Source organism: Salvelinus alpinus, chromosome 23 (assembly GCF_045679555.1).
Source record: "Salvelinus alpinus chromosome 23, SLU_Salpinus.1, whole genome shotgun sequence".
Classification (NCBI taxonomy): Eukaryota; Metazoa; Chordata; class Actinopteri; order Salmoniformes; family Salmonidae; genus Salvelinus; species Salvelinus alpinus.
Window position 1 is genome coordinate 40,151,160 of NC_092108.1, and position 26,939 is coordinate 40,178,098.

General features: G+C 42.5%; 1 protein-coding gene across 1 annotated transcript; it reads left to right on the forward strand.

Annotated features, from left to right (window-relative positions):
• Positions 1 to 1,437: 1,437 nt before the first annotated feature.
• LOC139550973 (phospholipid phosphatase-related protein type 4-like) lies at positions 1,438 to 26,726 on the forward strand. The gene is made up of 7 exons (XM_071362281.1): positions 1,438 to 1,881; positions 9,316 to 9,501; positions 13,262 to 13,391; positions 13,595 to 13,793; positions 15,280 to 15,337; positions 16,401 to 16,574; positions 18,153 to 26,726. The coding sequence occupies exons 1-7, from the start codon at positions 1,804 to 1,806 to the stop codon at positions 19,779 to 19,781; spliced, it is 2,454 nt and encodes an 817-aa protein (XP_071218382.1). The 5' UTR covers positions 1,438 to 1,803; the 3' UTR covers positions 19,782 to 26,726.
• Positions 26,727 to 26,939: the final 213 nt, after the last annotated feature.

Consider the following 26,939-nt stretch of genomic DNA (forward strand, 5'->3'; position numbering starts at 1 on the left):
TATTTAGCTCCCATTTAACAAAGGGAGTTGAGAAGGCATGCATCTGCCTGCCTGCCAGCCTGGCTGCGGTGGTTATTCTGAGCTGTGTTAAGGTGGGTGTTAAGGGCCTTGCATGTTTAACAGCACACCATTGGCAATGTTCCAATACCATTTAATAACACTATTTACTATCTAATCACTGACAGTTGAAAAGACTGGAATTTATCTTATATAATAACTTTTAGTTAGGGCCCCTGGATTTTTCCACACCATGTGACTTGACCATGAACAACTCAGGGTGCTCGGGAGTATTTGTAGTTTATCATAAGGATCAAGAGTTTTTCCTGGTCAACACACGTCTCAGGGCAATATTTATCAGGTTGTTTCAAATAATTGGTCATCAAGGGACGTTACTAAGGTAGTGAGGAAAGGAGGCTGTTTCAAACAATTGTGACGCAACCTTCCCTTTTATTGTAATATTCAAGCTCTAACACTAGATGGCGGAAGTTACCAGCTCCGAATTGTGGACACCTGAGGTGAAACACATCCCACCCCAAACATTTTCTAAGACTATGGCCTTGGTTAATCAGTTTTGAATCTGATATCTAAAGTCATTGAAGAAAGAGTTCAAATTTGGTTGTTTGTTGCCCTTTTCGTTTGCATACATCTGTTGTAATAACTGTAATAACATTAGAATGTCTGGTGTTTACATTGAAGGGTGAGGAAAACAAACATTTACTTGGAGTGACTTCCTGAATAAAGCTGAAATTACACTTACAACAATACCATGATACAACTGTCACCACAACCACCACATAAGAACAAATTGAAACAAAAAATAAAATGGTAAGAAAAGTATTAGAATTTACTGACCACATGAAGGAGTTAACAAAGCTGGAACTGAGGGTTTAAACCCCATGCTTAGTGGCACAATTCAGCTAACTGCCCCAGTATTCACTAAATTGGCATAAGAAATGGAAGATGTCAGGAATCTCTCACCCAAAGATCTTGTGTGGAATAACAAACAAGCGGAAACCAGCTAAAGTGAATGGATTGGAAAGCATTCTGCATAAAAGGAAACACACAAGGAAAGTTGAGGATGTTTTTGTGTTGTACAGCAATGAGGTTAGAGGTGGGTATTTGTATGTGTCTGTCGGTCTGTCCTCTATCTGTCTGTCTGTCTGCTTGAATCTCTCTGTTCAAGACCCTTAGGCTACTATAGCAAAATATGCATAAAAGGCTTAGGTGATCTATCTATTACCAGTAGCCTTGATATGCAATTCTGCCTCAATTCCCCTCTGCAATGATTACATGTATTTTGTGTTCAATGACAAATGTTTACATGGAAATTAACAATGAGTGTAGCACATACACACACTTTCAATGCACCGTGTATTCATTCGGGTGTGCGCGTACTCCCATGCGTGCCACCCGTGTGAAAAATAGGTTTTTAGCACACTTGTTCTGACGTCACTTAAATCGATCTTTTTGCATTTTCCTTCTCGTTGCACGTCGTTGTTGTCACCTGCACAATACTCTCAAGGAATACAATGCAATATTTGGATCATGGTTTTCCCACTAGATATCTAAATACGCACACCATTTTTATTTTACCATTCGGTTTTGCGGTTTGCTTCGATAGTGATTTGGTGCGCGAGTGACTGGCTGCATTGGAGCCGTTCATTCAACACAAGCGCGACACTTGGCGATGAAGCTGAAACCACCAGCTACAGAAGCGTAATCTCTTACATTGCCAAAATTACGGGCGGAATTAAATACAACTCTCTGTCTCCGGCCTCTCAAAGGAGAGACAGGAGGTTCATCATGTCTGCCAAAGAGAGATTAAAAGGGAAGGTGACCAAAGACAGCGTTACCTTGCTGCCTTGTTTCTATTTCGTTGAGGTAGGTGAGTTTTACCATTCCGCGAGAGCTCCAATGCGCATTGAACCGCTGGCGCTGGAGTAGCCGAGAGAAACAATGTGTTTTGAATGAATATGCGGTGACTGACCGCGGAAATGTAACGAAATACAGCTGTATCATATTTTATGCACAACACCACATTGCCTACAGGTAGCCGCGCAGAATGTGTGGCAGTCACGGCACTGTGTATTGGTATGGCAGTCACGTTGAAGGCTAGGATGAATGATGAGGCTGCCCTAAAACTACTTATTCAAGGTTAACGAGCTCGCGGTAGGGGCTATCTTCATGTCTTTCTGTCATGTGTCATATAACAGATTCATACAGTAGCCAATCAACTGAAGTGTTGAACATGATAAATAATAAATAATTTCACTCTCATCTGAATAGTCACATCACTCTTGTTTCATATCTGTTTCATTGCTCATATAACTCAACACCCACATCATTTAGAGAATGTTCATAAAAACGAGTTGGACTATGCAAAAATGACTCAAAGAATTAAACATGTTTAGCCTTGTTTGTTTTCTCCCACGCAGGGATCATGAATGATGAATGATGAAACTGGAAATCATGAATATTAATATGCCATGCTAGTTTATGCAGGCCTACTGTTTTAAACAGCCTGTTACACCTATGTCAAATATTCATGTAGCCAAGGATTGATTCATTAATTTGCATTTTGTGTAATTAGAGGCCTAATCGATAGAACGGTAGTAATGGCCTGTGCTGAATCTGGGAGTTCTCCATGACGCTGAAGACTGCTATGTAGTTACAAAGCATTACAGTGGGTTTAATGACGCTCCACCAAATATGTAGGCCATGTTTTCCATTCATTATAGATCGATTGACGATTAACTATAGATGGTTACCTGAAAAGATCATCAGGTTGGTCTTTGAAATAATGGATTTCAGAATCAGAATCCGCATAGACATCATACAGAATATACAATATCGGAACACTAACCATAAAACATAAAACTCTAGAGTGTATTATAGGCTGATTACAGGGGGAATATACAATTTACAGATCTATATATCTTATCTATATTAGCAGAGGGATGGATGTTGCCGTGGCGAATACAGTATACAGTGTTGGGCCATTGCAATAGAGTGCAGATTGGTATTCGAGGTCATTGATGACAAGGTGCAGTAATCGGCCCAATGCAAAGTCACTTAATCCCTATGACCCTGATGGTCGGTTGATGAGGGCCACAGCATGGAAGAAACTGTTCAGGTGGCGGGCGGTTTTGCTCATGAGTCTTTGAGAGATGGGGTGTCCGGGGTGGGCAGTGTCGGCGATGACCTTATCTGCACGCTTACTTGTCCTGGAGGCGAGCAGGTCCTTGATGGAAGGCAGGTGACAACCGGTGACCTCCACAGACCAGACGATGCACTGCAGTTTTCCCTTGCAGCAGGTAGACACAGACCCAAACCAGACGGTGATAGAAGAGGTGAGGATAGACTCCTTTGGTCACGTTTTCCCCCAATAGTAGGCTATATGGCCTGGTTCTTGAATGTACACATTGGAGAGGGCTAGATCCCCATATTAAGTTGAACAAGCTTTCTCATGGGGCTTCTAAATGCAAACATGTCGTTGAGATGCAGAGGTGCTCTTCACTTTGCCCGTCAAGAAGATGGAAGTCAACACTGACTTCTTTGGTTTTAGTCACTATTGGAAAAATAAGCCCTACAGATATGAGTTGAGGATGAACAACATAAATATCCTGCTAACTTGTGAGTTGGATGTGGCTCTGACTTTAACTGGCCACAACTCCATATTAAGAAGGTCTTCGTAATGTTTGGTCTACTCAGTGTATGTCTGGATTGGAGAATATGTGGCCCGTGCAGGCTGAAAGCACTGATGTTGGCATTAGAGCTGTTTAAAAAGACCGCCTGAAATGTCAGCCTGTTTTGGTTGGGTGGAGTTTTGGCCTGTCTGGTGACATCACCTGATGGTAAATAATATTGACATTATGTTAATAGACCTTTAAGAAAGGAAGTTCCAAACCTCTCTGCCAATAACAGCTAGTTTTCAGTTTTTCCCTCCCCACTCAGACCACTCCCAGACAGTCCTAGCAACATTTTTGATTGAGAAATTGCTCTTTACCAAGAAGCTATTTTTGTTTCTTATTGACCATTATGATTGAAAGCAATCACAGTAAGGTACTGAATTGTTACCCGGAAAAGATTTGATATTGAGATAAAAACGTCTGCATTGGACCTTTAACGATCCAACTCATAACAGAGCTGGCTTTAGTTCAATAGTAGCCTCTGCCGAGTCCCCAACAACTGGATGGACCGGTTTTCAGGGGAAATGGAAAGGGAGCCTGTGGAGTTCCGCTTTTGGACGTTAACAAAGCGACACTCCATCTTAACTCCTCCACATTTCCTGGATTCATTGAACAGTGCACAAGAGAACCTCCCCCAACAGTTATTTCTTCTTCTGGTCAAGACCAGTATTTAAGGCAGGGGTATTAAAATCTTACCCTTTGAGGTCCAGAGCCTGCTGGTTTTCTGTTCTTCCTGATCATTTATTGCACCCGCCTGGTGTCCCAGGTCTACATCAGTCCCTGAGTAGAGGGGGACAATGAAAGAAATGCAGTGGAACTGGCTTCGAGGTCCAGAGTTGAGTTTGAGGGATGTAGGGGATCTAGTTTCGTGCGTGTCTTTTCTGCCTGCTACGTTAGGTTAGTTCAATAGTTCATTCCATTCTGTACCATTCCATACCATTCTTGGAAGCAGTGACTGGTGTGGATGGCAATGCTAGTTTTGGCCAAATTTGGGTGCCTTCTCCATCCCTATAAATGCCCAACATGTCTGATATCAGTAAAAAGTCAGTGGAAAGGTGAGGAGAAAATAAGATAAGAGTAAAGAAAATGGAGAACCACACGGTGGTACACAGTATCTCATTTTAGCACCATAGAGAGTTCTCTGCTCCAGCCTCTATTTCTTCCTCTGTTCATTTCTCTTTAGCTGATGTCGACTGTTTACTATGCTTGAGTAAGCATAAAGAACCTCAACAGGATATGAAGAAAGGCTAACTCTTGTCTATGTGTGACATCAACAAGAAGGATTTCCCTGGGTAAGAGAGAGAGAGAGTATGAGTGATCATTGTAATACAAAAGTGTCACACCATGGGACTTAAATCACTGCCCCGGTGGCCCAGCCTGCTCTACCATGGGATTGAATGGAAGGGAATATCCAATGAAAAACTAAAAGTTCTATCTCTACCATGGGATTGAATGGAAGGGAATATCCAATGAAAAACAAAAAGTTCTATCTCTACCATGGGATTGAATGGAAGGGAATATCCAATGAAAAACAAAAAGTTCTAACTCCACAACAACAACAACAACAAAATCATTATGAAAAGTGGAAACATGAAAAGTGGAATCCACAAACTCAATTGATGTATAATATGTTGGTAAAAGGTATGGTGACTATTTATTCAGAGCTACTGTAAGGAAAGAAAAATGTGGCTGATAAACCATTGGTCGCTCAACCGGGGAAACTGTATTATTCTAACATAAATATTCAATGTGACACTGCATTTTTTAAATTTGCCCTTGGGTGGGGAACAACCCACTGCCCCTCCTTCAGCCGATTTACATTAATGTTCCTTTACGATAGCTTAAGGGCAGGCAAGATAATCGTGCAGATCATCATTTAGTTAAGTTCTTTATGGAGCTCAATTAGTCAATTAACTGGTGGCATCAAAACGAGCAGAGAGCCTACACAGATCCTGGATTCCAGTAATCGAACAGATGCAGGAACAGACTTGCATGGTAAGCTCATATTAGACTAGCATGAGGTTGCAAAGTGCTATCAGTATGGTGGGCAACCAGGCAGCACAGCTCCTAAGGTGTTTGTTTGCGATTAGCTTTTTACCCATAGTTTTTAGGCAAATGTAAGATGCTTTGGAAATTAATGCATGTGGATGGATTGGATTGTGATGAACAATACGGTAGAAATTGTGGCACTGTGGCTTATAGGTCTACTCTATATCTCTCCTTCGTCATCATTCATGTTATGGAAGAGGCTCGGTTGCTTTAATGGTCCTGTGACGACGCAGCTTGCCTTGCGTCCATCTACTCTACCTATTTATTACTAACGTTAAGCTACGTATTATGCTGCAGCGTTTCCCCAATATTTAGTACATTGCAAAGTAATTGAACTAATATAAGTCGCCATTGTTGTGTTTGAAGTAATGTGCAGCTTCATTCACCGTGCTTCTGTGTTTGTTTGGTTATACTGTCATGTCAATAACGTCTCACACACAAGCAGATGGTTTAAGAAACGTTTCACAGTTCTTAGTTTACATGGTCCGCATTTAGCTATCATTAAAAGTTATAAATTACTCACTTTAGATATATATACATTTTTTATTGTATTTTTTTTTACCCCTTTTTCTCCCCAGTTTGTAGTTACAATTTTGTCCCATCGCTGCAACTCCCGAACGGACTCGGGAGAGACAAAGGTCGAGATCCATGCGTCCTCCGAAACACAACCCTGCCAAGCCACACTGACACACTGCTCGTTTAACCCGGAACCCAGCTGCACCAATGTTTCGGAGGAAACACCGTACAACTGGTGACCGAAGTCAGCGTGCATGCGCCCGGCCCGCCACAAGGAGTCGCTAGAGCGCAATGGGACAAGTACATCCCGGGCCGGCCAAACCCCCCCTAACCCGGATGACGCTGGGCCAATTGTGCACCGCCTCATGGGTCTCCCGGTCGCAACACAGCCTTGGATCGAACCCGGAGACCCCTCTAGGACTGAAATTCAGTGCCTTAAATCGCTGCGCCACTCAGGAGGCCACATATATATATTTATTTTTTTACATGCAGCAATTTTGTGAAATCATACAACAATTACTGTATACTAGAGTGATAGAAAAATAACAGGAGCTAAAGCAAGTATTCACTGAATACCACATTAGAATGTTGACAGGAAGAAATGTTCTAAGGAATGATCCCTATTGTAGATCACTTAGGTAGTGGTTGTCTGAACAGGAGAGTAGGAGGCTGGGTATCATGAATCACATTGTGAACCCATCCAAGAGACTGCTGCATTCCCAGTCACCTCAACTCATCCTCAGACATCAAGTGGGATTTGGGGACTTAGACCCCTTTCAATCATCATGGCCTGTTTACCAATGGAATTATCAATTGAAACTCGAAACGTGAGCTTGCAGCAACCGTTTAGAGACGGTAATTGTGACGTTGTTTCCCCCATGTCCGACGTGTGCTTCCGGTGCTAGGGGGAGGCAACGTGCCACATTGGGTGACCATTCACATTGCCTAGTGTGGTGGTGCCACATTTTGGAGCAGGGGTTTAGTTTCTCTCTGTTGAGTATGTAAATGTACGGCCTCTGTATTGTTTCGGGCTTAGGGATTGTATGGACGTATGGTTCTATTCTATTATTAGGAGTGTAAATACTGTGATGTATTTCAGAAAGATAATGTCACCTCTGTAGAAGTGAGTTGGTATGACCCGTTCCAGGTAGGAGAGTTACCAACTAGGATACATTTTTGACAGTTCGTTTCAGACCTTCAAGGGCTGGAGGAAAAGGGTAGACTGCTAGAAATGTATCTGCGTGTCTGTCTGCGATAGTAATAATGCTAGTTATGTGTGCAGCTTTAAGGTAAAGCAGCTGTAGGGCACTGTGAAGTGTTTACTAGACAGTTATTCTGGCTTTTCTTATTTTCTAGCATCCGCTTTGTGAAATATCAAGTTGACTGCCTACCACTATAATCTTGCAGTAAATAAAACAGCTGACTCCTAACTTAACTTTTTCACAGGACCACGTCGCCTGGAACAGGTACTTTGCTTTCTAAATCCACTGTCGATGAGTATCGGATGATTTTGACGTCATTGTCATGTCCGGTTATTATTAATGAGCATAAATCGAAGGTAGAAATTGTGGTTTTGGTTGGATTAGTAATAGTAGCCAGGGCTCTACGGTGAACGTTTTTACAAGGAGCATGCGTGCGCCTAAGTTGAAAAATGTAGGGGCATGCAAAGAAATGTAGGAGCGCAATAAAAAATATTTGAGATATAAAAGCTAGAATCCTTCATTTTTGAAGAAGTGTAAATTACTTGAATTAGAGCTCATTCAATGCTTGAAGCTGGAGAAACTCACATGAGCGATAGGGGAGTGGAGTTTTTCCTTACTATGTAACCTTTGCATGACTATGTGACCTTAAATCTGGGCCCTGGTGATATCTTAGACTGTAACTAGGGCACAATCTTCTAGTTGGTCAAGAAAACCCCAACCTCATAGCTCTGTGTCCATTTCTTGTTACTTACAACCTCATGCTAATCACATTAGCCTACATTAGCTCAACCGCCCCGCGGGGGGGACACCGTACGTGTATTCATAAGAGTCCCTCCTACTACAGTAATACGTCCACCCCCACCAACAGAGAATGGTTGCTCTCACTGGTGTTAGATCTGTAAATGCCATCACAACCACTGAAGATGCCTTTGGTCAGCTGCAAAAAGAGAAACATTTCCCTTCAAATGTATTTTCCCTTGAAATGTTACGCTTCCATATTTTTCTCATCAATAGTCCTTACGCATCTTCAGCAGACTGCGTGCTATGCCATTCTGTTGCTGTTGTAGTAATGTGTCGTCCCCATTGCAAGAGGTATATGGAAACTGCCTGTGTGATTTCTGTGGAAACCAAGTTCTCACAGAGCACTTGGGTTTTTCTGAAGTGGAGTGAACTATAAAGGGAGAAGTAATGGGAAATCTACCCTATGTAATCACTGTGCTTTCATCAACCACTCGTTTTGTGTTCTCCGTGTTCAGTTCATGTTGTTGTTTTGGTTCTGTGTGCACTATGCGGTGTGGCCCACAGTGTTGTTGTGCTTGGGTAACAGATGGTTATCAACAAGTGCTAGGCGGTAAAGCTCTTAAGACTGTGGAATTCTGTTGGGATCCAATCACTCTTAGCACAATAGTGTTTAATATCAAACCAGTTATCATTGTATTCTCTATGTTTCTTAGTTTGCTAAATTAAGTCGTTAAACGGAAACAGTGGCTCCTTTGTGGGCCTGTCTGGAAGAGCATTGCTGTTTAAAAGGCTAAAATCTCAGTGCTCAGGAAGGATGTCATTTTGAAGAATAGTGGGTTGTATTTTGGATGGCTTGTCCGACAGGGCTCTTATAGTAGTTTGCTTTCTGTCTGCTGCTTGCCATATGTTATCATGACAGCTTCTAACCTTTTCCCCCTCTCTGTCTCTCATTTCTCTCTCTCCTTTCTTTCTCAAACATCTGTCTATCGCCCTCCTCTGCTTTATCTCCCTCTTTCTCTTTCTGTCTTCCTCTATCCTCCTCTCAACCTCATCTCTCTCTCTCTGTCTTCCCTACCATTCCCCCTCTCTCCCTCCCTCCCCACACTCTCTCCCTCCAGCTCCCGATCATGGCCTCCTCTGTGGTCAGCCTGTATTTCCTGGAGCTGACCGACGTGTTCAAACCGGTGCGGTTGGGTTACAGCTGCAATGACCGCAGTCTGAGCATGCCCTACATCAAGCCCGCTGAGGAAGTCATCCCTTTCCTCATGCTCTTCAGCCTGGCCTTCGCTGGACCTACAGCTACGGTCAGTATAACCACAAACCTCATTCCCTAGCTCCCTATTGGTTGCCTGAAGGATGTAGCATCATAGCCTGGTTCCAGATATGTTTTTGGTGTCTTACCTACTGCTAGTCACGCCAAACAATGACCATAGGAGTTGGAAAGACAGTACTATCAGATCTGGGACCAAGCTAGTAGCATCAGTGTGCTCTTCAGTTTACTTTCATTCCGGTGTTAGCTGAACTCACAGTGTTCTACCAAATGTATTCTTAGGGGATAACTTCTTAGGGTTTAGGGCCTGTGCTGGAAAACTCACTCCGTCCTGATTTACTCACTGTGTGTGTGCTTAGTCCCCCTCTAAGGGTTCCATATTCAGATTGTCAGCTAAATTCACTCTTCATGTTTCATTTCTAAGGGCTTACTCACGGCCAGCATGCCCTTAATCTCAGTGTGTTCCCTCCTAAGGGTTCATCCACATTTCAGTAGTCACATATGGTTTATTCATGCTGAATGAGAGTTCAGGGAGAATCCAAAGGGCTTACTCACCCTGTCTGGGGTTCACTTCAAAAAGGTTTGCCTTTTCATATCTTAGCATGCTCATTTACCTAGATATATTATATCAGAAGGGTTTTCTCCCAATGGTATGTCACAATGTGTTTACTCATGCAGATGAATTCACTCCTGGGCTGTAGGATCACTTCTAAGGGTTCACTCACCCAGAAGTGTACACTCCCTAGGTTTTTTTTCCCCTTTACAGTGGATTTACCTTTAGGGTCTAGTAAAGAACAGGTTTTCATTGTTTTAATATGTAATATCTAACTCTTCCAAAGGTGTTCTGGCTTTGGGCTTGTAGGGGTTCAAGTGCCATCATTTTGCTAAAGGTCTTGGTTTTGTAATAGTCTCTTCCATAAAGGTAACATCTATGGTGTTCTATCTATCGTCTCTTCTCTATATTAGATACTGCTAATGTGAGAAAACAACAGGCCTGAAGGTGTCTGCGTACAGTTTCCCATGGACCTTTTATGGAAAGTGTTGGCCTACACGTTCCAAAACATCTTCAGATTTTTCTGGTTAATAATTGTCATAATTCGACATTCATTTGGCGCGTTATATTCATACAATTTTCAGCATCACTCTGCTGCTGCTCTCTCTATGCTCCTCAGCAAAAATTCCTCTGAGAGCGTCTCGCTCGGCGACACAATCTCTTTCTCTCTTTCGGCTGTTATCACCTAGGCAACCTGCGGGGTTGTGCTTCTTGCAGTGTCATGCTTTGTCTCTCAGACCCATACAGTTTGGCTGGCGCTGTCAGCTTCTATTGGACTGTTACCCACATAGGGCCACTGACTGAACATCAACACAGCCAGACAGACAAACAGACAGACCTGAGACAGAAATCTCTCGGGTCGTGTGTTGAATTTTTTTTGTAGAAGCCCTTTAGTAGCCTACTGCATGTTCTATTTAACAGGTGTCCCTTAGGGTGCTTAGAATGACAGTTGGTTATGATAAAGCATAGCCACGATAAGGCCAAATATTGTTATAGCTGAAATTCACCTGCTAAAACCATTTATGGTTTTTATACAACAGCTTTCCACTGAAGGGTTTTCTTGTGTTTTTTAATGCTTGCATGAGTTGGTCTCGAGGTGGAAACACACAGAGGAATCTACACTTAGTTTGTCTATTTAGCTTTCTTCTACTTTAGCTATATGACTACATTTATTGGACTATGTTACTGGCTTTGCAGTCCAAAGGAATATGGTTCAGACACTAAGCTGTGACTTGTACTGTTATTCTCTTTAAGAAATAGGTCACTATACAGTATTGTACACAAAAACTACAAGACGGCCATATAATACAAAAGCATACAAAGATCTTTTCAGTGTAATGGCGTATGAGTCCACCTCTAGCAACTTGCGCTATGATGGCTAATCTCCCTCCTTTAGTCATTAGCGTCATATTATCCCCCTTGTTTGAGATATATCATATATATAGATTCTATAACATCAATATTCTGTAGCAGGAGATTATCGATGGACTATAAATCCTGCCTATTTAATTTGTTCCCAGTCGCTGATCCTCTCATCATTAAAGTAAATGCAGGCAATTATGTATTTAATGTCATGTTCCTCCTACTGTGCCGAACGCACACTTTTATATTATGCAGTATAGGCTATACTGTAGTAATTGCTCCTAGAATGGACAATTGTAAACCGTTATAGAACGTTTAAGCAATTTGACAACGGATATTCATTTATTCAAAGGGCATGCCTGTGTAGCATGAATGTATCTCACTGTTCTAGAAGTGTTCTGCCCTTGGGCTTTTAGGGGTTCAAGTGTCATCATTTATTGGTTATGTTTGAAATGTGTATTTTGTCCAATGTCTTCTTTGTTAAAATTCCATTTTTATGGGTGATTCTTCTGCCAAAACAAATGTCACCCCTTTAGGATTCTGTTTTCTACTACTACTTTTACGATTTGGAGATTGAACACACTTTTCCATTATTTCAGACATACACATTCACAAATGTGTGTATGTGTTCATTATTATTATTATTTATTTTGAATAATTTTTGTAGGGGCTTTAGTATTGCAAATAGATTGTGGCTTCAATCATTGTACAGTAATTGTCTGCATTCTTTCCAATCCCCCATATATATTTTTTTACAAATATTCTTTTAAATACAGTATGTGCAGTGCATTCAGAAACCATTCAGATCTCTACACTTTTTTCAACATTTTATTTTTTGGGAAACAATTGTTGTGATTCATCCTATACTGTTCCTAACATCCTTACCTCTTAGCAACAGATGTGGGACACATACACACACTCTCCCTACCCTTCCCCCACAAACAACCACAAGCTCAGATGTTTAACAGTTGTTCCATCCCCGAGCCCAACTCAAGAGAAGACTTGACGTGTGAATTAATATGCAGTTATAGCTGTTTGAGAAGGCATGCAACATGGAGCAAGAATGGGGAGATTTCAAGTCCTAGCTGAAGGAGCTGACACACCCCTTTCCCCTGAAACACACGCTGGTCCCCCATTGTGACCATTTTCCCAAGCATCTCTGAGCATCTCACATTCTGTATGTGTTCATACATAATTGAAGTTATCCCCTGGAGTTTTCTCCATGTTGATGTTTTCCTCTTTCTCATAGTCTGTCATTGTATGGTGTTTCCCACCTGTTCTCATGGAGTAGATATATTTCCCCCCGCTGCTTAGATGGTTCAACCCAGATGTTCAGTGTTTCCCAACAGGATAATTTGTTTCTCACCCCGCAGGTGAGATAGTACGTGCCAGCTGTCGTGGGGAGTTTCCCACGCTGGTCCTGTGGTTTGTCCCAGCTGTGGTCCTGTGTAGTAACCAATCTCTACCTTAGCATGGCACTGGGAGCTGTGGGAGGTGTCAGACTGTAGTAGCTGCCTCTCAGGCAGCCAGTTAGTGTAGCTGCCTCAGAGGCAGGTAATTATTTTAGGTGCCTCACAGGCATGTAGTTATTTTAGCTGCCTCAGGTGGTGGAGCAGCCCTGCATTCACTTTAGCCATCTCTCCTTCACTAACAGATGCTGCTATCCACAGGAAACTCATAACTGAGATTATGAATACATTATCTGTCAGTGTTGGCGTCATTACCTAATAAATTCTAGTCAATTCAGGAGCAATCCTATGAATAAATTATTTGGTCCAAGTATTCAACTTCCAGAAACTGAACTAGGATGGACCCCAACCCTGGTCTATGTTAATTAAACCCGCCCTCTGTCTGTCCTTTCTGTCGAATCTCTTCTTAGATAATGATAGGAGAAGGTATCCTGTATTGCTGTCTGTCTAGGAGAAAGACTGGGGTCAAAACAGAGGCCAATATCAATGCAGCTGGCTGCAATTTCAACTCGTATATACGGCGTGCTGTTCGGTTTGTTGGTAAGTTTTGGTATTTTCTCAATCGTGACGTCTTGAAAACATAATGGCGTATCGAACTTCACAACACACACAACACTGACACAGCTGTGTAGTGAACACCCACATTTTCTGCATAGTGTTTTGTCTTGTCTTTTGGTGATTAGCTGAGTAATATCTCCCTTGTTCTCCCACTTTCTGCCCCCCCCCCCTCATCACTCTACCAGGGGTCCACGTATTTGGACTGTGCCTCACGGCTCTCATCACTGATATCATCCAGCTGTCGACGGGCTACCACGCCCCATACTTCCTGACAGTGTGTAAACCCAATTACACCACGCTCAACTTGACCTGTGATGACAGCTCCTTCATCACAGAGGACTTCTGTTCTGGAGGAGCAGACCCAGCCATCATCAACGCTGGCAGGTCAGAGTGCTGATCTAGGATCATGTTTGCCATTTAGATCATAATTAAAGATTAGGACTGGCGGAGGGGAACATTATCCTAGATTTGAAGGGGAAACGTAGGAGAAACTTCACCCTAGAGTTTGTAAACACAGGCACTGAAATTGTGCTCTGCAAGTGGCACGCAACGTCATCTATAGTGGGCTGCCACAGATGGTCATTAGCATATCTCTCCAATGTAGTATATACAGAAGTTTCACACATTATTACAGCGAACACCTTTTCCCGCCAGTAAACCAACAACATGCCTACTGTACATCTATCGGTTGTTCATATACTGTACATTGGAAAGCTATGTTACGAAATGCTAATTTGCAATGTTAAGAATAGCGCTAGCTTGCTAAACAACACCCACACTAGCCTCTACCTCAGGAGTGACTCACCACCAGTCTCAGAGACATTAGTTTGTTAAAGGCACTTAAAGGAAATAATCACCCATTTGAAATGCTATATCGGCCTGCTTGAACGGCAATACATGTAGCTCAGATACACAAGAAAACATGAAATTACCCTGGGAATCGCTCAGAGAAGCACAAATACAATATAACATAAAGAAATGGGTGAATCTTCTTTATTTTAATGTCTCCATTCTCCACCAAGTTGCTGGGTTAACTTAATAAATACTGTGTCTGACTCACTGTACAATGTAGCTGTCCTAGCTACGGTCTGCCGGTACAGAAATAAGAAGAGAGCAAGGAGAACCGGAGATGCTGTTCCTACAGCCCACTCAGTTCATCCCGGTGCACTTACGAAACAGGCAATGTGTGGCAGATCTGCCTGAACCCACACACAGACCAGGCAACTGAGCGTTTCACAGCTATCATTTTCAGCTCTTACCAAGGCTGTCCGTTTCTGTTTACTCAATATGCGGAATCTGTACTGTGTGTCTTCGTTTCTGTCCAGCCTCTCAGGAAGGGAAGTAGGCCTGTGCACATCTGCAAGGAGATAGGCCCCTTTGTAATCCATGTTAGAAGGTCCCTCAGTTGCCAGATTAAACATTGTTGATTTTCTTAGGATTAGCATATGTTTTAAGTCCTTTAAGGGTGCTGCTTTTGTTTTGTATAAATGATGTAGGCTATGGAATACTTTAATAGGCAAGTGGGTCTGGAGGAGGACCATAGATGAATGACGGCTACAGCACAGTAGGTATGTGCTACTCCTGAAGTCTGATTGGCCGTCATTTTTAATAAAGTAAATTAACAGCTGTTTGTTGACTTTATTCCTCGGTGGCAAGCTAGCTCAGGCTAGGGATGTGACAATAACTCGCAGTGCTTATGCTCAAACTGCTCAAAATATGGTCAGTGATTTGTGGGGCAAATATAACCAACTCATTGCTATGGCAAATCAATCACGGGTTGTGCCCTTCACGGTGGATTTCCCTTTAGTCTGTATCACCGTCTCTCAAGCGGAAGATAAAAAATGACTGTCTCCCTCTCCTGTCGTTCTAGGAAGTCCTTTCCCTCGCAGCATGCCACTCTGGCCGCCTTCGCTGCTGTCTACGTCTCTGTAAGTAATCCAGCTACAAGCACACATACACACACACACACACACACACACACACACACACACACACACACACACACACACACACACACACACACACACACACACACACACACACACACACACACACACACACACACACACATAGACGTACACACATACACATCCTTCTCCTCAGCCTACTGCCACACAGCAGTCTAGTCTAACTGGTCCTCATCCACTGGATGATCCACTGGATGATGACCATGGTTCTTACTCTACAAATGTTTTCCATATTACTGTTTTTCGGTTTGAACGGTCTCTGTTAATGTCCACAAAAACATAAATTTTCCTTGGAATGGTTGAATTGGAACGCAGTCGTAATGCAAATCAAGGGGCTACCTCTTAAAAGCTACTTTATAGTGTATTGATTCCAGGCCTCTCTACAAACAAGAACAATTTGTCGAATCCCTAATGCAACTGGATATATGGTAATTAGATAACTTTATAGACGATAGCTGCATTTTTAGCTGTACGGGATCCATAGTAGGAACTCGCCAGTTGTCAGATAAAACTCCCTGGCTGTGTCCGAAATCTGTCTTGCCTACTACTTACTAAAACGGCATACTGTGTTGTAATCATACTACATACTATTTAGAAAATACTGTTTGATAAAACTGAATGGAGTATGCAACGAATAACAGCATACTACATAATACATCTATACTGTGAAGGCATCATCTAATGTGCAATCGCGCTTGTTACCGGCCATTCGTTCATTTTTGTAGAGCGAGTCCCATATTCTGATTATCAGCTGGTGTTAAACGCACGTGGATCTGAAAAGACGATCATCTTCCTCTATAGTGTGCAGAAAATGCTACTAGATAATTAACCGAAATGAGTATGACATCCTGGCATTTAAAGAATGCATATACTTTAAAAGTTTCTCTTTTCGCATACACAAAATGCCTACTATTTAGAATGTAAGTATGGTGAGTTGTCCGACAAAACTTCCACAGTTGTCAGCTGGCGACTTCCTAATATGGATGCCTGAGTAATGGCACACTGAGTCTCCTCTCTCCTCCAGATGTACTTCAACGCTACGTTGACGGACTCCTCCAAGCTGCTGAAGCCCCTGCTGGTCTTCACCTTCATCATGGGTGGCATCATCTGTGGCCTGACCCGCATCATCCAGTTCAAGAACCACGCCATCGACGTCTACTGTGGCTTCCTCATCGGAGGAGGGATCGCCGTCTACCTGGTGAGATGCTCTAGTAGATCTCTAGTTGATCACTGATCTTCTAGGTCTTGGTCCGGGGACACTAACTGGTGACACTCGACGACTGTAGATCTGGGCTGCGTATGAAATAAAGTGCACTACTTTTTCTGATCAAAAGAAGTGCACTATATAGGGAATAATGTGCCATTTCGAACACACCAGGCTCTTTAGTCCTGGTCTTGGATACCGACAAGAGGTGCAGGTTTTTGTTCCAGTCCATGTTGTAAACACACCTGATTCACCTTGTAAATGAAAGAACAGGCCAAATTGATTTAGTTGAATTAGGTGTGTTAGTATCATGATGGAACAAAAGCCTGCATACCCGGTGGGTCACCTGGACCAGGATTGAAGAACACTGATCTGAAGATTAAGCTCATTGAAGCCATTCCTTCTAATACTAGAGCACACCTCTGATATAGGTGATATAGCCTCTCATCTCCTTCTAGCCTTTTAGAAAAATAAGGTGCTATCTAGAACTTAAAACAGTTCTTCGACTGTTCCCATAGGAGAAACCTTTGAAGAACTCTTTTAGGTTCCAGGTAGAACCCTTTTGTTTCCATGTTGAGCTCTTTCCACCGAGGGTTCTACATGTAACCCAAAAGAGTTCTAACTGGAACGGGGACAGCCAAAGAACCCTTTTGGAACCGTTTTGTCTAAGAGTGGAGCCTCTAAGAAAAGGTGCAACTGTCTGTCTGTATATTGATGGATGTAATGAATAGTGGCATGTTTTGCTAGCTTGTTTGTTGAGTCTGTGGTGCTTTTGTAAAAGGGGTTACAGAAATCCAATTACCGGCATGCTGAACAGAGCAGGATGCACTAGTTTGGAGCAACATGATTCATTCTATTGTATGCGGGTGTCAATGTTTCAACATTATTTAAATACTGTTGGCTATAATTAGGCTATATGGCAATGGATATGTCACCAAAATTAAATGTGCATTGAATTAGCTTAATGTGCAGCATCAGAAATACATAACATGATTACGATTGGTAAAGATACTGTACAGTACTGTGCATTTGCTCAAATCCTTTTCAGCAATATGCGGTAAAATATTGAATTTTCATGGTACTGGATCATGGACAGGTATAAATAACAGACATGCACATCCCACAAACATTCATGTCACACCACCTACACCCCACCCACACAATATCCTCACATTGAGGAATATTAAATCAGAAGTGCTTGTGGCTATGATCGTGCCACTGACAATTTACCACGACAGTAACACAGTTTGCTGCTGCATTATCTCTGACTCAGTGACTAAGACATGTCACATGACCAGTGGCATACCAAATCCACTGACACAATCGTGCAGACCTCATGTTGAACGAATGGCTCTTTGCTCTTGCTTGGGCTTTTAAATTTTAAATTTTGTCTTAGATATGTTCACTGAATGATGCTTGATTGTGTACTAATGTCTGTCTAGAGACGCCAAAGACAATTTTTGACAGTTATAGGTAGATACAGATATATTAGGTATAGATAGGTAGATAGAGGTAGTTCAGGATGGTAGTTCAACCTAAAAAGAATGCTGTCATGGTCTGTCCTCCCTTCAGGGTCTGTATGCAGTGGGTAACTTCCAGCCTACTCGGGACACGTCCAGACAGCAGCCCCAGCCTCCCCCGCTCCGCGAGGCCCCCAGGAGCATCACCGTGCCCAACGTCAGCCAGAGCGCAGGGCGCCACCTGCAGCCCAACAGCCTCAACAGCATGAACAGCCTGAACAGCGCCAGCACCACCGACAGCCTCACCGCCGCCCGTCCCGCGACCCTCCTGACCCGGGTCCCCTCCTGCCGCGAGTCCAGCTCCCTGAACAACCTGAAGAGGGCCAGTGCTGACGTGGAGTGCATCACCTCGTCAAGCACCCTGTGTAAACAGGACAGCCTGGTGACCTTTAACAGTAGCACGTTACCCAGGTCGCACGGCGGCTCGCTCCCCGAGGAGCACCGTGTCCCGCGCCGCCACGCCAGCATCCACGCCTCCATGGACTCCACGCGCTCCAAGCAGCTGCTGTCTCAGTGGAAGAGCAAGAACGAGAACCGCAAGCTCTCTCTTCAGGTGATGGACAGTGGGGTGGTGGTGGGACGCCACCATTCAACGTCCTCCTCCTCCTCGCCTCAGAGGACCATGGAGCTGAGGTGCAGCTCTGAGCCATCCGCCATGGGCCTGGAGGCGGAGCTCCGTGCTCAGGGACACATCCCCGCCCAGTACATGAAGCTGGCAGCTAGCATCGTGCCGCTGTCCAACCACCTCCCTCACAATGGGGGCAGCAGCGGCCTGGCTGCGGGGGCCCGCGTCTCCATCCAGTCCCGGCCAGGCTCCTCCCAGCTGGTCCACATCCCCGAGGAGACCCAGGAGCACAACAGCAGCACCTCCACCAGGGAGGATGAGGATGACGAGGACAGGGAGGATAGCTATGTCGGTGGTGGGATCCCTGGCGGGGGAGGCTCCGTGCGCTCCAAGTGGCTGAAGGTGGCCAAAGAGGGCGCCCTCTGCAGGACTAACAGCCTAACTAACCAGCCGCGCATCATGCAGGTCATCACCGTGTCCAAGCAGCAGGGTCTGCTCCAACACGGCAGCCCCAAGAGCTCTGAGGACGGTAGCGTGGTCAGCTGCACAGGCTCCATCCATTACAAGGCCCTGACAGACCAGGAGCCCGGCCAGGGCATCGTGAGGGTGGAGGCCCACCCGGAAAACAAGCCTGTGATCAAGCCTCCGGACGGCAGTGGCTCCTGGAGGTGGAAGCCGCAGGAGCAACGAGGCAGCATCCGCCAGTCCTTTGAGCTCAACGACCTCAACCGCGACTCGGAGAGCTGCGACTCGCTCAAGGACGGCTACGGCTCCATCGACGGGAGGATGAGTCAGACGGGCACGGACACTGGCAGCGAGCGTGGCGGTGGGGGTCACCCCCACGTGCACCACCCACACTACCACCACCACCACCACCACCCCCACCAGGGCATCACCACCATCCGTGTGACCCCTGTGGAGGGACTAGGTGGAGGGGGCAGCGAGGCCGCCTCCGAGACCCTTTCCATCGCCTCCAGTCGGGAGTCCACCCTGCGGAGGAAGGGCAAAATCATCCTGCTCCCGGATAGAGGTCCAAGTCCGGACAACTCCAGGAACTATTTCAAAGGAACCTCCCCCACACCGCCCCCCACCCTGGGTCTGGCGTATAGGGAGTGAACAGCTGCACAGTCAGCACTTATTCTTACCATTCCCCCTTACTGCCCATGTGGTGGTCCTATCTGTGTCCCCCATGAGTGGCCTTCTACACTGGATCTAGTCTGGACCCCACAATAAGACCAATGAGAACATTCAGCTCATAAACGGCTGTATAAGGTCATAGTTCATTAGAGCTAGCTTAGGGTTTCTGGTCCAGGAAGGCCACTGTACATAGGGTTTTTTCCATTACTCAATAATATGATAATTCTTCATTTTTCACAGTTGTTTTATTGTTAGACCTGGTTTGATAGGACTGGACTACCTTTACTGGTGTGTGTTCTTTGAGAAAATGAAACTATAGCACACACAATAATCCTTTAAGAATGCAGGAGATGCTGGATAATCGCTACAAGGTCATTTTGCGCACACTTTTCAACCCTCATTTCATTACATTAACTTTGATCCATTTGAGAAGCACAACTTCTAACTCTTTTTATATAGTGGCTATAGTGGTTTGAACTTAGAATTTGATACTATTTGTTATCACCCTGCAAGAGCCTTTGATGGCAATAAACCGTGCAAGTTGTTTATTAAAGATGCTTTCGTAAATTCTCTCTGGAGTGCCAGAGAGTGCTCTGAGTGCGTTCGTAAATTCAGAGCGTTGTCAGATTGTCCGTTTGTAAATTTAGAGCGTTTCGCTCTCGGAGCGTTCAGAGCGCACACTGGACACTGGCCGAGGAGTAGGGTTGATCTGAGCGTTCTGCCCTCACAACGGCAGTCAATCACCCAAGCTAACTGACTAAAGTTAGCTAGCTTGCTAGCTACTTCCAGACATAAATGAGAGAACAGCTCACTCTGACCATTTTACTCACACTAGCGGAGCTGGTTAGACTGTTTTTATGTTATCCAGAGCGTTGGTGACTGTAACTGTGCTGCTGGCAACAATTTAATTGCGCTTTTTTGCCTATGTTTACTGATACTGGCCGTATTCAACAGGTGTTGAGCGTTCGTAAATTCATCAGTTATTCTGCGATCTGGCACACTCAGACGAGAGTGCTCTGAAATCGGAGTAGATAGTCAGAGTGAATTTACGAACGCGCCCAAAGTTGATAGACATTATGTTTTGTAGGCTTTTTCCATTGACGATCTGTTCTCTTTCTCAGCATATAAATATCCCTGTGTAATGTGATTGTCATAGTGTGTTGCACTGCATAGCAACTGCATAGTAAATGCATAGCAACTCTAGAGGTGCTTTTCATAATACAACTTTCATACATATAGTACCCTGACAATTGTGAAAATAAATGTTTCTATTTTTTGCTATGTACTGTACATATTTATAGTACTCTGATTGTGCTGCCAACAATATCCACATGTCCTCATTTGCTTTTTGCTAATTATTGATAGTCTATTTTTACCAGAGATGTGTTTATTCAAAGTTGTTGTTTTTGGAACTTTACAAGGGGATGCATTGATTTGGCAGGTGATTTATAAAAGAGCAATGTTTTGAGAAATCACCAAATATTATCACTGGGGTTGCGATATTCCAGTAACTCTCCCAAAATTCCCAGGTTTTTCAGAAGGTCGTGAGTGGATTTCCTCCAGACGCTGGGATTCTTACAACTGGGATTTCTGAAAAACAGTATGTCGTGCTTTTTTTTTTAGCTCACAGGGGTATACAGCTGCAAATACTGTATATTAATAGACAACCAAGGGCAGTGGATACAGTATGTAAGATAATTGAATAGTAGGGGCAGTGGGTTAACTATGTAAGATAATTGCTTACTAGGAGCCTTAATAAAAAAACATTTCTTAAAGATGGGAAATTCAAGAAGGACTTTGAGTCTTTGTGTCCTTTGTTGCCTTTAAAAGAAGTGTCCTATTAAGTATTCGCTGTTATTCACATTTTGATAAAGTAACCTTTTTCCTATCAGCTCATATAGCCACCTGAATGGTGAAGTCCACTAAAATGTTCATTTTTTTTTCAACTAAAATCTATAACTGCTGTACATGTTGTGAATGCTACTTACTTTGCACTCAACTCATTTTCAAGTAATGTATCTATTGATGAGTGCCATAAAATGGAAACCACTCTCAGGAGAGGCTTCTCTTCCCAACCATTGCTATGCGCACACTAATGGGTCTAATTATCCGGTTGATTTTCCAGATTGGACAATGTGACAGCCAAGCCTGTGCTGTGGACTTTGGTTGTACTGTTAGATTCAATTAAATCATACATTAGTCTCCCTTGGGCTATAATGTACCATGTACGAGTCACGACTGAAGCCCTGTTTATACCTGGTTCTAACATGCGTCCTTTCTTGATCTTGTTCACATTCTGACTGTGCATTGTGATTGGATTGTGATCAGATCTTTCAGCCCACGTCCGGAGGTAGTCAGGTACACAGAGGTAGTCAGGTACACAGAGGTAGTCAGGCACACAGAGGTAGTCAGGTACACAGAGGTAGTCAGGTACACAGAGGTAGTCAGGTACACAGAGGTAGTCAGGCACACAGAGGTAGTCAGGCACACAGAGGTAGTCAGGCACACAGAGGTAGTCAGGCACACAGAGGTAGTCAGGCACACAGAGGTAGTCAGGTACACAGAGGTAGTCAGGTACACAGAGGTAGTCAGGTACACAGAGGTAGTCAGGTACACAGAGGTAGTCAGGTACACAGAGGTAGTCAGGCACACAAGTGTAGACAGATGTGGACAGTGCAACCATCTAAATCATCGTTATCTCGCCCTTTAAAATCATTGACAGATGGCACCATTGACTTACCTCATCAATAGGTGTCTTAAAATAAATAAATATTATTTTGAAAGAATAGCAGTCAAATCATTTACATACAGGGTGGAACCAGGAAATATGGTACCAATGCAGACACAGTGGACGGATTAGGCTTTTCACATCAGATATTTTTCAGAGCTGATCTGATTTGTCAAAAGACCAATTTGTGAAACAAAGAACAGAATTGGGCTACCTGTGTAAATGCAGCCTTCGAGACATTGTAATACCACATTAGACGCATTTCTGAAAATGTGGGCACAATCAGAGTGTGGGCAAGATCAGTACAAAGAACGCATGTTAGCGCCAGGTATAAACAAGGCTTGAGAGAAGAGGTTGTATAATGCCAATACCATCCCTCTCCCTCCCACAAGAGGAATAGTAAACAAGTGAGTCATAATCGGTATCAAAAGCAAGTTTATTATAGTAAACTAAAACTGAAACTAAAACTAATCATGAAAAAACTATTTAGTAAAATATAATAATTAACAAACCTGTTTGAAAAACTAAAACTATACTGAAACTATTATCTTTGACTCCAAAACTAACTAAAATAAACCATCATGAATTATGTCCAGTTTTATATTTTTTTAGATTTTTATAAGCAAATTGGGTGTTCAATGCGATTTTCAAGCGTTTGAATCTGGTGGGTAAATGCGTCCAAGAGATGGCGACGTTTCAAATAGGCCTAGCTTGTGAATCGCTACAGAGAGGAAGAGGCGAAGCGAGAGGCTTGAATCTACCCCAAAATCTGTCCATGTGAAAATACAGCCAGAAGCAGAGGAAGTGGTGATTTTTTTGTATGTAGCTGTCAAATTTGGCCAAAATACATTTGAATTGCTAATTTGCTGTGTGAGGCTTATTTGATCGAATAGCTGTAATATTTATGTTGTTACAAATGTACTACTGTAAGTGGACTCACGTGGAATTCCGGCAACTTTGAAAAAAACAATTTTGGTGTTGTGGAAAAAGTACCCTGTAGTCATACTTGAGTAAAAGTAAAGATAACTTAATAGAAAATGACTCATGTAAAAGTGAAAGTCACCCAGTAAAATACAACTTGAGTAGAAGTCTGAAAGTGTTTGGCTTTAAATATACTTAAGTATCAAAAGTAAAAGTCTAAATAATTTCAAATTCCTTATATTAAGCTAACCAGACGGCACCATTTTTTATTTTATTTTAAATTTATGGATAGCCAGGGGCGCACTCCAACACTCAGACATAATTTACAAACTAAGCATTTGTGTTTAGTGAGTCCGCCAGATCAGAGACCGTAGAGATGACCAGGCACATTTTCCTGTACTGCTAAGCATTCAAAATGTAACGAGTACTTTTGGGTGTCAGGGAAAATGTGTGGAGTAAAAAGTACATCATTTTAGGAATGTAGTGAAGTAAAAAAAATATATATAAATAGTCAAGTAAAGTACAGATACCCCCAAAAAAGAATTACGTAGTACTTTAAAGTATTTTTTACTTAAGTACTTTACACCACTGTATTTGTGCCTCTATTTTCATGTCATCCAACAAATCTAAATGCCTACATTTTGCTAAATGGCATTGGCACTTGGATTGGAATCGATGCTTTGGTCAGATGACATGAAAATAGATATCTTTGGCCATGCACACAAGTGGTGGGTTTGGCGTCGAAATGAGAATGCATGAGCAGAAAATAACCCCATACCTACTGTAAAATATGGTGGTGGATCTTTGATGTTATGGGGCTATTTTCCTTCCACTGGTCCTGGGGCCCTTGTTAAGGTTAACGGCATCATGAACTTTACCCAGTACCAGGATATTTTAGCCAAAAACCTGGTTGTCTCTGCCAGGATGCTGAAACTTGGCCACAAGTGGATCTTCCAGCAAGACAATTACCCCAAGCACACATCAAAATCCACAAAGAAGCAGTCCATAAGCACAGATGAAAATATCAAGGATCTGGAAAGATTCTGTATGGAGGAATGGTCTGAGGTCCCTCCCGATCTGTTCTCCAACTCATAAAATATTTTAGAAAAAGGCTCAGTGTCGTTATCCTCGCAATACAGACACTGTAGATAATCTTCGATCACCAACACTAGCTATCACTCGCTAACAGGGGGAAAAATAGTCTAGGTAGATAATTTGATTCTTCTTACATGTACAGTACTACTAAATGTAAAAAGCACGGGTGTAAACATACTCTAGAGAAAGTTTCCTAACACCGAATGTTTTGCTATTCCATATCTTTCGCTATTCCTTTTTTTAAATTGAGATTGATTTAATAATTTCTAATATTTTTATTTAATCATTTAAAACTAACCTATGACCTTAAAAGTCACCTTATGTATAACTGCCTCCCAGTTGCAAGAGGACGACATCCCAAAAAACACCCCCCCAAAAAACTATGCAACACAAATGGCTCCTAGCCTCCCATGCATGCTGTCTGTCCCTAACACTAAAACTGAAACTAAGGGCTCTATTAAATCCATAGCGCTGAAGATCCGCTATATAGCGTGATTGACAATTCAAGGCAACGTTCCCGCGGGCGCGGCGACTGCGTTCACTGTAAACGTTGTATATGTCTGCTCAATCGGAAATGACCTTTAAATTTTAATGCGGATCTTCGGCGATACTCTGGCGATACGGATTGAATCCAGCACTAAATAATATCAAAACAAAATATAAATATTTTTATACAACTAAAACTAAATCAAAACTAACAAATCAGGTCTGAAAACAAACTGAAACTCAACTGAATTTCAAATAAAAGTGTCAAAACCAATAGAAATAAAAATGAAGAAACAAAACTATTACAACCTTGATCTAAAGTACGTAAGTGAAAAAATAACATTACTTTCACTACCACTAGTTAGTGGCACTGTAACTATCACATGTGATCCATATGTGTGTGATATGCTGCCACTCAACAAGATAATTGTTCAATGACAAATAATCAATGATTTATATCCAGTTTGTTGTGTACAAAGGTAGAACCATTCAACAATCTATAAATGTAAGTAGGGCGTGTATAGTACTTATATTATAGTACGCTGATACCTTTACAAAACTGTGCCAAGAGCTTACTGTACATATACAGCAGGGGTCTCAAAGCCATTTCGCCGGGGACCACGTTCTCGTCTCTTGTCTTCAATCAGGTTAAATCAAGGTTAGACCACATTAAATATGTTTGTGGCCCGTGGGCCACCAGTTTGAGACCCCTGACATGAGTGTTATGTTCATAGAACACTATCTACTCATGAAGTAACGTGAGACTAGAGATATCTACTTTTTACAGTGGTCATGATATGTCAGTTGCATTTGGATTGCCAAGATAAGGAATGTATTCAGTTTGTTTGTGTCTGTACACAATAATATGAACGTAAGACTGGATGTATTAAATGAAGATATTGTAAAAAATTTCCATCAATAATCACGTTTTTTTGTGTGTTTTTCTTTTCATTGAAACTGAATTGATATTATATAAATATTATACATATTTTTTATGTCTCGAAGGGTATATTGGAGGTGACAGCTTAAGGGGAAAACGTTTTATATTTGCCTGTATACTTCCATGATGGCTTTAAACTGTGGTCATATCTGCATGGTCATTTTGATATGTACTGTATCGAAAGGCTTATTTTTTGTATATGACACCTTTTGAAAGTTTTGGCTGGTACCTTGATTTATACCTACTCAATCAATCAACCAATTGATTAACTCGTAATTATTTCTATCACTGTAAATACAATATTTGTAACTTTGCCATGCAGTTGTTAGGAAATGTTGTTTGGAAAGCATATCTACAGAAATAAATCATGTTTGGCAGAAGAAGATGTTTGATGTTTAATAGACTGAGGATGTATTTGTATAGAGTTGAGAGCATAGAAATTAAATGTATAGAAATATAATCTAGTCATTCTATTTCTATGGTCGAACTGTCAGTTGGCTTTATTATACATTTGTAACGTTGGCCTGTGCACATTCAGAACAGATGTGGTGATTGGTGGATAGCTTTGTGGCTAACGAAACAGAAGTCTCAGTCAGAAGTCGCTCCTATTTAGAGGGTGAATTCCAATCATTGTGTATAATGATACCACCAGACATACTCTGTATTTCACATTCTAAATACACTCTGTATTTCACCATTCTATGGAGTTGACTATGTCTAAATATTGAAATAAATGTTTGATTATCAAACTGGAGGGTTTGTTGATGGTGATATCTTTTTCTGTCTCATCTGTGTCACAGAGACGCATAGTGAAGTCATCTTTGTATTGCATGTATACATTGTGATGTAATGGTATATGTCATTTCCCTGTGTCACAGAATCATATGTTGATGTAATTCTTTGGTAGGGATAGAGGTAGATCGTGATGTCCTTTATCTGTGTCACATACTGTATGCTCATTGTGATG

Bases quoted from the DNA above. Each gene is read 5' to 3' on its own strand.
- LOC139550973 (XM_071362281.1), top strand. From the start codon at position 1,804: ATGTCTGCCAAAGAGAGATTAAAAGGGAAGGTGACCAAAGACAGCGTT. The intron at 13,392-13,594 runs GTAAGTTTTGGT...TCACTCTACCAG, and splicing joins GCGTGCTGTTCGGTTTGTTG to GGGTCCACGTATTTGGACTG. The intron at 15,338-16,400 runs GTAAGTAATCCA...TCTCTCCTCCAG, and splicing joins TCGCTGCTGTCTACGTCTCT to ATGTACTTCAACGCTACGTT.